The 12460-nt window shown below is 44.8% G+C and overlaps 1 protein-coding gene across 4 annotated transcripts in view; it reads left to right on the forward strand.

The window, feature by feature from the left end:
• Nucleotides 1–1651: 1651 nt before the first annotated feature.
• Nucleotides 1652–12460, forward strand: part of PDGFD (platelet derived growth factor D) — a 140072-nt gene continuing 129263 nt past the window's right edge. The window contains exon 1 of one of the 4 annotated variants that reach the window (XM_032442180.1): nucleotides 1652–2185. In XM_032442180.1, the coding sequence (XP_032298071.1) occupies nucleotides 2056–2185 (130 nt within the window). In that variant the 5' untranslated portion in view covers nucleotides 1652–2055. The remainder of the gene's footprint in view (nucleotides 2186–12460) is intronic. The other 3 variants (XM_015852243.2, XM_032442182.1, XM_032442181.1) reach the window with 3 other exon arrangements.

Below are 12460 nucleotides of genomic sequence, written 5' to 3' on the forward strand. Positions count from 1 at the left end.
CTAACACTCCTCCTCTTCCTCCCTGGCTACCTCCCAAGGGCCGCCATACGTCCCAGGGGAAGTAGCCAGAGTCTCCAGGGAGCTGAGTAAGAGCCTGAGAGCACTGGGAAGGACTCCTCAAAGTACTGTGCTCAGGGCAGTGGGCCTCCCTCATCTTAGAAAGAGGCTGCAGTCAGAAGAGGGACAGGTAGCTGGGATCCACCTGACGTTTTCTGCAAGCTCCTTGCATTGTACTGAGAAATGAGCTGACATGTTGACAAGATGAACAGAAGACATCTTCAGAGCTCCTCACCTTCACCCTCCTCTTACGCTGCACCTACTGAACAGTCAGAATGGCCACCTTCCCACTGCCTGTCCACTTCTCCCAGACTGGGCACCTAAAGCACAGGCACGCTGTGCATGAGCGAAGCACGGCTGGAGCCTTCCCACTGCCTTCCACATGGGAACTGGGGTAGATCTGCTGCCAGTTTGGGTGAACATAAAAGGGGCAAGAACCACAAATTATGCAGAACAGAATTGCACCCTGCTGGTTCCTTAAGACATGCAAGATGTTTCAGTTCCATTGTTATACTGGCACGCTTTTGGAGAGAGTGTTTCATACAGCCAGAGGCGCCCACTGTGAGCGGCAGGCCTCATCCTGTGCTCCCAATACAGCTCTGTGTCCACTCTTTGCTGTCACTGAGGTGTTGTTTGGCGTTTGGTGTTGTATAAGGGTCTGGCAGCACGGTGCCCATTGTCAGACTTGGCTGGGACAGTGTGAAGCGCCCTAAGGAATAACCTGAATAGGTAAGGATTTATTAGGGAACAGTGAGAACCCAAAGTTTTCCTGTCTGTTTTTTGGACTTAATGTTCGAAGGAAAAGGAGCACTGAAACAGTGATGTGATCACAGCCCGCTCACAGACCTTTGGTTCAGGCATACTCTCATCCAGGCCATAATACAATAAGAGTCAGACTCAGTTTACTCAGGGTCTAAATCAGCAGGAATGAACCTTTTATGAAAAGCTTCGGACAGTGGTATGACAGAGGAGCCCATTCGTTTCTCGCAGGGATACATGCTGTTCTCCTTCAGCTAATGTTACTCCTGAACACACTTTCACTCTTCACGGAATCACAGAAAGATCTGGGTTGGAAGGGACTTCAAGGATCATGTATTTCCAACCCCCCTGCCTGGCAGGGCCACCAAACATACACATTTACTAGATCAGGTTGCATAGGGCCCTGTCCAACCTGGTCTTGAACACCTCCAAGGACGGGGCATCCACAACCTCCCTGGGCAGCCTGTTCCAGAGCCTAACCACTCTCCTACTGAAGAACATCCCCCTAACATCCAACCTAAATCTTCCCTCTTTTAACTTAAAACCATTTCCCCGTGTCCTGCTATTGTCAGCCCTTTCGAGCCACTCTTCGGCTCCCTCGATCTCCTGCCGAACACCACAGCCCTCCCGAGGGTGCCGGGACACTCCCACACTTCCACCCGGCCCGGAGCCTCCTCATCCATCAGCGGCCCGAGCCCGGCTCCGTGCCGCCTTCCTTCTGCCCCCGGGCCACCCCCTCCCCCGGGGCCGCCTCTCCCCCCATCGGCGCTGTGCCCGCCGCCCGCTCCCGCTGCCCCACACCCCGGCGGCGGCTGCAGCGGAGCGGAGCGCTGCGCGGGGGCGGTGCGAGGCGCGGATCTCCGCCGCGGCGGCCGCAGGGGAGCGCGGCTCCGCCTGGAGCCGGGTCACGGAGCGGCCGCCGGAGGGGAGGGGGCGGCGGTGCCCGCCGGGGGTTTCTCACCTTGCCGCTGCGGCCGGGCACAGACGAGCGGCGGAGAGTTGAGCGTGGAGGAAGTTTGTGGGAGTAACTCGAGCGGCTGTGACTGCTGTTTCGGGTGGGATTTTTTATGTGTTCTTTTTTGTTTTACTTCGTTTTCTTGCCCGGCTCACAACTCTCTCGGCAGCCCGCACGAGCAGCTCACGCAGTGCGGGTGGCAGGCACAGCCGGGGAGGGCAGCAGCTCGGCGGGCAGAGCCGCGTTTCTTCGCAGAGCCGCGGTCCCGTGCACAGCGGATCCCAATGCAACTGCTCATCCTCCTCCTCCTCTACGCCGTCGTCTGCGCGAACTTTTGCAGCCGTCAGGGCACCACCGCCCCTGCCCAGAGCGGATCTATCAGAGCCCTGCGCTCCTCCAACGTCAGGCGGGATGGTGAGTGTCCCTCTGCCTTTTTGATCCCCGAGGGCTTGGTCTGCGGACGGAGCACCGAGAGCGCCCCGAGGGCTGCCAGCCCGGAGCGCGGATGGCCGGGCGGGGGGAGGGAGGTGCGGGTGGAGAGGTGGCTCTGCACGGCGGCCTCTCCCGAACTCCTGGGGGCAACTTAGAGCGGACGTCCCGGCAGCCCGCCCGTCCCTGACAGCCCGGACCGAGGCTCCGTGGCGGCCGTGGGCTGTTGGCCCCGGGGCGGTGGGCGCTGGTTGTGCGGGCAGCCCGTTCGTCAGCTCCCGGTGCACGTTCCTCCTTCTGGAGTGTAGACTTGACAGAGGGGCCTGGGCCTGGGGTGGGCTGTTGGCTGGGGTCTATGGGGGCAGTGCTCCCCGTTAGTGCCAACCACACTGCTGGAAGAGTGATGCCCAGTGATGGTGGGTGGCAGGGAGGATGGCTGGAGGCTGTCACTGAGGGCATGGCACACTGAGGGCATGGAATGAACGATGGTCCCAGTCTTCGTGTTTTAACACGGGCTCGTTGCCTGCTGTGAGCCGCCACCACCTCGGCCGCTCAGGTGCTGTGGAATTGTGGCCCTGTGGTGGATGACTGTGGGGCTGCAAAGCATTGACACAACTGATTCACCTTCGGAAACAACTTGATCAAAGAAGATGAACTCTTAGGATCTGGGAAGGGGAAGAGCCTCTGCTGTGGGATCTGCAGGCTGTGTTCCAGTGCCGTGTGAGAGGATCTGCGCCTGCTTGTTGCAGTGTACCTCATACAGAGGGAAATGTGAGATGTTCTCCTGAAAAGGAGCAGAGTTCGGTTCAAGTCTTAAAGTTAATGTGTTTCAGTTGCCAGCATTTATATCTTTTGTAAATCCTTTTTAAGAACCCACTTACTTGAGCCATGTCCAAGATTGTACTCTGCATTTGTCAGTGTTTATTTTTCAGAGTGTATACAGTGCATGTAAGGGGTATACAGTTGACTTTGGAAGATGTTTTTGGTTCAGAGTTGGAGCCATATTGAACTTAGTAATCTTTTGTATACCTTCCCTTGTCAGTGCATGGTGGTGTAGATGAGGTGGAGAGACTTCTTAAAACTGAGATAGCAAAACTGGAAATGAGACAAAATTGCAGTTGCTTGGATCTTGGAAACCAAATTTAATCCAATACAGAATGTGTTTGCAATAAAAGCCCACATCCATTATTTCTGTTTCATTCTTTAAAATGGCTGCGTGTTTTATCAAACTTCATGAGTTGTTAGCCTGCCATCTTAACCTCGAAAGAGCTGATCTCCTTCAGACTTAAAATGTGTTTTACAGTGATCTCCTCTGTTTAGTCAGTGGAGAAATCTAACGCTTAATGTGAGCAAAGTTTTCACATTACTGACAGTGTGTTTTGCACAAAAGAAAACTTTGTGTAGGGAAATTTCTTTTTGGAGTGACTGAGAGCACAAGGCTGTGTGAAATGCTTAGTTAATTACTCTTTTTCCCAGTTGTGGTCATGCATCTTTACAATTAAGCTCTATACCCTTAAATGTGTCTTTTACACCTTGTGGTGACTGAACCTTCTCTGTGCCAGGTATGGCACCAGGCAATGTGTTGTTGGTTGGAAAAGGCAGATTTCTATGAAGCTGTGTATCACTTTTGACGTACCCCTGTGTGCTGTGTAGATGGTAGCCTGGCTGGTTGCTACCTATGGACAGGAAGAAGTGAGCTGATGCAGAGCTCACACAGCTCTGCAGCCCTTTAATGGGGCATTATCCATGTAACTAGTAGGTAACACAACTTGAGGAGGACTGCATACAAACCTCCACTTAGACCCTGCCCTGCTCTCTACTTGCACTCAGGAGTTCTATTTTTCCTCTGTAAAGGACAGAGTATTCTCACATGGCCAATGAAGCTGGGCATCTGCTTATAGGATCTAAAGCAGTTCAGCTGCCAACAGGCCTGAGCTTACTCCACTGAACCAAACTGTTGCTTGAGTTTGTTGACTAAAGACCTATATTTGTACCGCCAAAGGTTATGAGCTGTATTCCAAATATTGCGTGCATGAGACAAGCTCAGAAGCAAAGTGTTCAGACCATAGTTGGCTGTCCGCCACCACAAGTATTTCTGTCTTTTACAGTTTTCAGTGTTTTGTTTTGGTCTGGTATGGAATTGCATTAAAGACATGTGGACTGCATTGCTGAGTGAGGCAGACAGTATTTTTTGCATTGTAAGTATTTGCAGATATAGTGATATGGAATAGGATCTAAGAGCACATAATACGCTGGGAGAAATGTGTTCCAACAGTCTCTCTCAAAATGCATAGCAAGTATAAAAACTAATTTAATATTATGTCCTGGGTTTGATGATCATGATTATTATGTTGTGGAATTAAGAGATACTGCAAAGAAAGCCAGATCTGTTAAACTCTCTAAAAAAAATATTCTATCTTGGCATGTCCAAGACCACCTGCACACTTTATTAAAAAAGAAAACAATCCTTTGGATTTCAGTTTTCTGTTACCTCCAAGTAGGATAAACCAGAGGTACTGAATACACAGAGCTATAATTTGGAGCCTTGGTCTTGCTTCTGGCCAAAACAAACTTCTTACTGTGCAAGATTCCAGATTGTCTTTTCCTCTTCCAGGTAAAAGAGGTTGGTCTGTTTGTAATTGCACTTAGTGCAGACTGAGATTGCTTTTTGGAAGAAGTCTATAGATGAAGGGCAACGCGTACAAAATCAGTCCTAATGATTGCCAAACCTGAACTATACTTCCTGCTGAAGGTATTAAAAATATAAATAATCTGCTTACAAGACATCCTCTTGCCCTCATGCAAGGACAGGCATTGATGATTCAGCTGTCCAGTGTAGCACTAATCAATATTTTAAAGCATTGTGGAGATGCCAACAACATTTATAGCACACGAAATGGTATTTATTTAAAGTCTTTATTAATATTGTTAAGTCCTTTGAAATTTGTCAGAATTACACATGGGGAGCTTCGAGATGATACCCTTATAATATTTACCTCACTTTACCAAGTTGTGGTATGCATATAATTCTACCTAATTGCAAGAAGTCTGATATTTTGGTTATGTCTACATGGAGATGAAAAGCGGAGATGAGAAGTGCTAAATAATGTTTACTGTCTGGTTTCCAGCTGAAAGATCAGTTGTTCGCTGTTATCTGTTGTGAGCAAACATCTGTATGAACACTCAAGTCTAAGAAATCATGCCTAATCTGTATACTTATACAAAGCCCCATTATGCATATTTTCAACTTTAAAACCAAAGTTTAAATGAAAGGCATAGTGTCAGATCATTTTTGTATGTGAACAACTGGAAGCCGTAGGATCAGTATCTCCCAAAGTGGATTTGAAAATCCGTAACATCAGACAACTTAAGTTTTTCTGAGTTCTTGTGATTTTTATTTTGAATAAAAAAATTAGTGGCTTTCAAGCCTTAGATTGCTTAGAAATAGAAAGGAAAGTTATATTTTATTTATAAATAAGTTATATTTTACCACCCTGAGAAGTGGTAGCAGCTAACCTAAAGTTAAGTCCTCTGCAAAATTACTAGAATACCTTTCAACCTTCATCAGATTACCAGAAAATAAAGTAAAAATCTTATTTTGCCCATAGTAACTCAACTTGTTCTTTGATTGTTTAACTTTGACAATGCGTCTTATCTGTAGAATTAACTGTCTGGACTGAAGAGTAACAAGGGATATTACATGAGAACTGCATCCCCGATTCAGCAGCAAGCAGGTTAGAGGAGTTCTCCAGTTCTGCACTGAAATGTATTTTGCTAGGTGGATGGCTATCACATAGTGGAAGCTGCCTCACTTACGACTCTCCAGCCATTCTCCCAACAGTTCTAGCTTCTCTTTAATGCATTTATTTGCATGAAACTTAGGCCAGATAATTATTAAAGGGCTTACAGAGAAAACCAGATAATTTGTTGCTTTGATTCCTAGAAATGAAATACTGCTGAAAATTGTGAAGATAATGTTTGTTTTTTTTTTAACTGTGATCCCATTTTGTAAAGCACCGAGGAATAGGAATAAATAGGAAACTCATAGGGAATCGTTAGTGAAGTAAAATTCTTTGTGTGGTTAACTTCGTGGATCTATATAATTCCATTAAGGACCAGAGGCTGCATCCTACAGGATTCTATGATAGCAAAGCTTGAATAGCTCATATGAGAATGTGGCCACGTGCAGTTAAACTAACTGTCTTATGAAGCAAAAATACAACTACTGGTAGAATCTGTCAAACATTCTGTTGAAATAAGAACGTATACATACAGTACTTGTGTGTCATAGGTGTATTATGTGTATGCATACACTAACATATCTTGTACCTTTTACATACTGTGTAGGTTATATGCATGTACACAATACATAGGTCAGATGACATGAGGAGGGAACATGCAGTATAGCAGGTTTTGTGTGAATTTCCATGTCAGCTGAACAACAAACAGCTAGACAGAAATTCCAGCCAAACTGTTCCATACAATTGAGGTTCTTTTTGCATGATGTCACCAGCCATATCATCTGTGGAATTTGAGTTGAAACCAACAGTTACTCTTAAAGGTGTTAATCAACTGTCCAGGCTGGAAGTGGAAGTTCTGAAGTGCTCTGTGTGCGGATAATTTTTTAAAATTAATTAAGGAGAAATTTATAGGGAGTTGGGTTGTCAAAACCAGAAGTTCTTTCAACAAAAATAACGTTCAAATTCATTATATTACATTCCTGTCACTTTTTCCTTAGACAAGATATAGATATTACATAAAATGAACAGATCTACGAAATATGTATTATCTGTACAGCAAGAAGCCCATTTGGCAAATAGTGAATGAGCAGGGTAGGGAATAGCTTTCATTTTGTAATTCTAATAATGGCATCTATACAAAAGGTGCAGCAGAAGTCTGAATGTTTTGTGATCCAGACTTTTCATGTGAACCATCTTCCTTATATTAAAATATATCTACATCAAATTGTAGGGTTATTTTTTGAGAGCAGATATCTCACAAGTCTGGTTTAACACAGGAAAAGTAGGCACCTGCCTTAGGTACCAGAGTCCAAAACATCTGATAATGTCCAGCTCCCTGTTGTTCAGGAGGCAGCAGTGGTGACCTCTACAGGTCCCTTCTAGCCTCTGCCATCCCATAGTTTGATAGAAGGTGGGTGCAATATGCCCTCCCTCAGAAGGAGCAGTTGCTTGGCCCATCCCTTCTGTCCCCTCTCCCCCACATTCATACAAATTCCCCTGTTCATCATGCACAGCAGCAGTAGGTGCTGTGACACCTTCTTCTCCCACAGCTGTGCACCCAGCTGTGTCCCTTCTCCTTGCCTTTCATTCCTCATGTAGCAATGTTCAGTTTTGCCTACACAGTTAAAGAAACCTTGAGGTGCCCATCAGCTGTCAGTAGCATGTTCCCAGCTCTTGGAAGGGACTATCTGCCTCTGCCTGCTCTGGAATCTGTGGGCCTAGAGATTTGCTGCTTAAGTTAAATGAGTGCTAAGGAATATCATGAAGGTTCTGTGTTGGCATTCTCTGTAGTAAGACTTTGCCTTCTAATGCAGGAAATTTTAGTAGTATTCCTTTCAGTTTGTTGATTCAAATTGTATCCAAAAATCACCTGGAAAAAAGCTGATGATTATATTTAAGAGGGTGATTACATTATACCACATTTTGGATAAAATAGGCCACGTATATCACTGCTTCTGGTGAGAATCTCTCAGCTAAACGGATTGGGATGGGTTAGGTGCCTTGGCAGTTTATTTCAAATCAGTCTCCTGTTTACAAAGCTAAGGAAGCGTCCTGTTTACAGTATCAAACTGGATGCATTTTCTTCTGGGAGTGTGGCTTTGGCTCCAGTATTTTTGGTAGTGAATAAATCCTACATGATCTCAAGCTTCCTATTGTACTTGAGTAATCTTCAGTTTCGTGCTTCCTTTTTGATCTGTGTCCCACGCTGTGAAGGCCAACATCCCTAATTTCTGCTTTGGCAGTCAGAGCTGTGTGTATTTGGAGTTGGGACAGGAGGACACACTTCTACCTTCTGTGCGAACTTCCTGCCAATGTATTTTAGCCCCGCTGTGCATTGGGACTTGCTGTTGTTAAAAGTCTATAAAAATATTTATTAAACGGTGTGGTCCAGAAAGAAGTTGAAAAATAGCAGGCTTGACCTTCGTTGTACTGAAATCAATGGCAAAAACTTCTATCAGCTCTTACCACAGAGGGGTCTGGCTTACACTTCATATGAATGAATGCAGGATAAAGGGAAGAGGCTTAGGAATTCAGTTATAGTTTGGTATGTAGGCACATTTTACAATGGGTTCACCGTGTCCGGATGGTTTTTCTCCTATACTCACGATCTCATGTGTCATCCACAGGATATCCTACAAGAGACTTGATCCGCAATACAATTCTAAACAAGACCTTAAGGAAACCTGTCTGTATTTTAAAGTGTCTTGTATTGTTTCTGTTTGTTTTCTTGTGGTGTTTTTTTTCTTTCCTTTAGTTGAAAGAAGCTTATAGTGTAATATGTGTGGGTTTTGTTATTGTTTACTTGGATCGGTTAGATGATTTTTCTCATAGCTGCATGTGTTTCTAATCTGATGTGACTCACAATAAAAGTGTATTGAGGATGAAGCAGCAGTCCAGAGTAGTTACAGAGGAATAAAAATAGGAATAAAAATAGGTACGCAGAATGTTGATTACCAGATGTACTGTGGAATTTGGAAGCCCTTTCTGTACCCTTGTGGTCTTAATTTTTCAGCCAGGAATTTGTTTGAACGATAAATACTTTGCTTCAGTAGATGAGTGACAGCAGTGCTGCATGAGACCAGCGAGTAAATGGTAATAATGCCTTTAGATTCTTTGTGGAAGTGAACCAACACAGCTTCTTAATCACAGTGTCTCAGCAGGGACAAGCATTGATAGGAGTGATTTCACTAACTCATCAAAATGTCAGTAAAAGGCTTTAAACCTCATCACAGAAGTCTACAGAGAATTTGCTGCTTTGAAATCAATAGAAAGCCTTGACGTTACTGCACTCGGGTTTCTTCTCCTCAATCAGGTTGTGGGCCTGTGTTCTTGCTGCTTTGCCTTTCACAGTGCTGTTTTGCTGTCATGGATGGAGACTAAAGCACTGCACACTTCACTTGTAAGAGGAAGGCAGAAAGATATTTATTGATATAAAATAGATATAATGTGGTAATTTGAACATGGTGACAATGACTTGACAACATGAAATGGCTGGGTTCCCTTGATTTTTTGCTACACAGAGGGTAGGGGGTGCATAATGAATATAAGATCAAATCTTAGCAAAGCTAGTATAGCTTAAAAACAGTAAATCACTTAGGAAAGATCTATTGGCAAGGCATCATCATGTCCCAGGTGAATCTTGAGAGGTGTTCTTACTCAAGGGGAGATTCTGGTGTGCAGATAACTGTTTGCAAGAACACTCTCCAAGGGATTCTTAGGCTGCTTGCTGTTTATAGGGTAAGATGATTGATTCATACAACTTAGATCTACTGAACTAGGTGCCTCTAAGCAAGGGGTAAAATTCTCACATCATGTAGTAACCATCTGGCTGCTCCTACTGTAGATGTGATCTCCTTTTGCATAAGTAAACATGTGAACCTCCAGAGCCAGTTCCTTGATATCTGCCGTATAGTACTGTCAAAGTACATTACATGTTGCCACTGAGAAATGGATGCTACAAGGGAGCTTTGTGTCAACTACTCTTTGCAGCACACTTGAATGAGAGGTGTCCTATATCAGTCCTTGGGCCCATAGGGCAATCAGGCTGTGATGTTGCATTCCCACCTCCACAGGTACATCCTGCCTCCTGTCAGAATTGAGGGCACATGACAACACGGAAACAAACATCTATCCCAGGAAAGAAACTTGGTCTCACTGCAGGGGACCCTCATGTGACATCCAGTGCAGATCCCAAGGACCATTCCCAAACACATGTTCTTCCCATCATGGCATGCTGAGGAGGATGCACAGTGGACCAGCACAGCTCTTCAGCCTGCTCTTTCCTCAGTCCCTTACCCGATCCTGGCACATGTGAGATGAGAACCCTGATCAGTGGGCATGAGCATTTGCCATCATTTTTGCTTCTGGCAGTAACACTATGGTTAACACGTTGTGCTCACTGTAAGGACTGAATCACTTGGAAAGGCAAAAGGATCAACTCCAGCCCTCATCACTCACAGACAAAGACTGGAGATCCTCACTGGGGTGGGTGTGTTAGTCCTTAAAACGCTACAGCTTTGCTGCCACTGCTCTCCTGTTCACTGTCATCATCAGAGATGTCGCAGACTTGGAGCTGAGGACATGTGGATAGCTGTTTTGGAGAGCAGAGAAACATGTGAAGCAACCATATTATGGCCTGCATAAAAGTCAGATACCTTATCTTGCATGCTTGCCTGAAAATAACTTCTTTGGAGTGGAAATAAAATGGCAGCCTCCCCTCCAAAGAAGCAAAATGGGGAAATCCTGCTTTTTGTATCTTCGAGTGTTTCTCGGGTTTGATTTCACTCGGTGCCTAAGGAAACAGTCAAAAGCCATAAGAAAGTAATAATAATATACATAATGGTATGTTGGCTTGGATTTGTGGGTTGTTTTGGTGGTTTTCTTTTGGAATGTTAAAGGCTTTTTGGTTTTTTCTTTGTCAGTAGATTCAGAGAGGGTGCTTTTTAAAGCTTGCAGGTAGTGCCTTTTATTTTTGTATAAGGATCTTGTCTGAGGATTTCTCTCCACAGCCTGTGGAAATGCTGTTTCCTGATGCTACCTTATTTTTGTGCTATCACCAAGTGTGGCAGGACTTAAAGTCAAGTCTTGTCAAGTAGATTGCTTTTCAGCTTACCTTGGGCAAGCCATTAGTCAAAATATTGACTGAGTAGAAAAGTGTCACTTGTTTTTCTTATCAGAAGTGAGACAGAATATTTTTCCATATATGCTTTTGCAGCCAGGTAATTACAAATTAAGTACATGTCACTGTAGTTTTGACAGTGTATTTCTTGCACTTCATGTTCAAAAAGGCCTTCAAAATGATTGGCCAAACAGGAACAGAAATACCCAGAGCTGCCTTCCTCATTTCTTTCTAAAGATGACAGCCAACCTGGAAACCAGATGGGGCTTCTGTTTCTATTCTGCTCACATGGTTAGGAGGGAAACATTTTCTGTGTTCATTTGTTGTGTGTAAATATTATTTACATAATCACAGAATGGACTGGCAGAGACCTCTGTGTCCCTCAGGCCCAAGCCCTGCTCCAGCAGCGACACCGAGGGCAGGGTGCCCAGGGCCACGTCCAGGCAGCTTTGGAATATCCCCAAGGAGGAAACCCCACAGCCTCTGGACAGCCTGTGCCAGTGCTCCATCATCTGCACAGCACAGTAGTGCTCCTGGTGGTCAGAGGGAGCCTCCTGTGTTTCAGTTTGTGTCTGTTGCCTCGTTTCCTGGCACTGGGCACCACTGAGCAGAGTCTGGCTCTGCCTCCTTTCACCCTCCCATCAGATCCACAATTTTTCATTACTGACATCGAAACACAGCAGAAGAAAGCTGTGAATTGCTGCAGTTCTGGGAGTTGAAGATTTGTACTATCTATCCAGTCAGTGGATTTACTATATTGAAAACAAAGCACTGTCCTCACTAGTCTTTATCTGAATGTTTGCACTTATAATAATGCAAAGGAAAGCAACCAGAAAAAAAGGAAGATCTTAGCAGCAGAGATGTTTTCATTTCAGTTATTAGCAAAATGGAAAAAAAAATAAATAAAAATTCTCAGCATGACTAAACATGTAATATTGACCTCAAACATTTAAAAAAATGGAATTTAAAATCCCTTTAGATGAGAAGTGTAGTTGATTCTGCAACATTTTGAAGTGCATGGAACAAAGAAGAATTTGAATAGTGTGTTAAGGATCCTTTCTGCCTGTCCTTGAACTACCTCATCCGTGTCATGCTGTTGGACACGGAAGGTTATCCTCTTGTTCCAGCCTGTGTGGGTTGGCAGAACTGTGGCAGTGAGGAGTCTGGTGCCTCACCATGCCAGCCTTACTGCAGTTCCTGCCATTTTTGTTAAGAGGAGCAGATGATGATGTTTGGTCTCTTTATTCCTCACTGAGCATTATGGGACTAGCAGTCTACTCCCACCTTGTGAGAGGCACATCTGTGTCATTTTGTGTCCCTGTGTATTGTTTTCAGCTACTGTATAAGATCTACTCTGATTGAAGACCCTTGCCTTGCCTTCCAAGATCTGGAATCATGCAA

This window comes from Coturnix japonica, chromosome 1, assembly GCF_001577835.2.
Source record: "Coturnix japonica isolate 7356 chromosome 1, Coturnix japonica 2.1, whole genome shotgun sequence".
Lineage (NCBI taxonomy): Eukaryota > Metazoa > Chordata > Aves > Galliformes > Phasianidae > Coturnix > Coturnix japonica.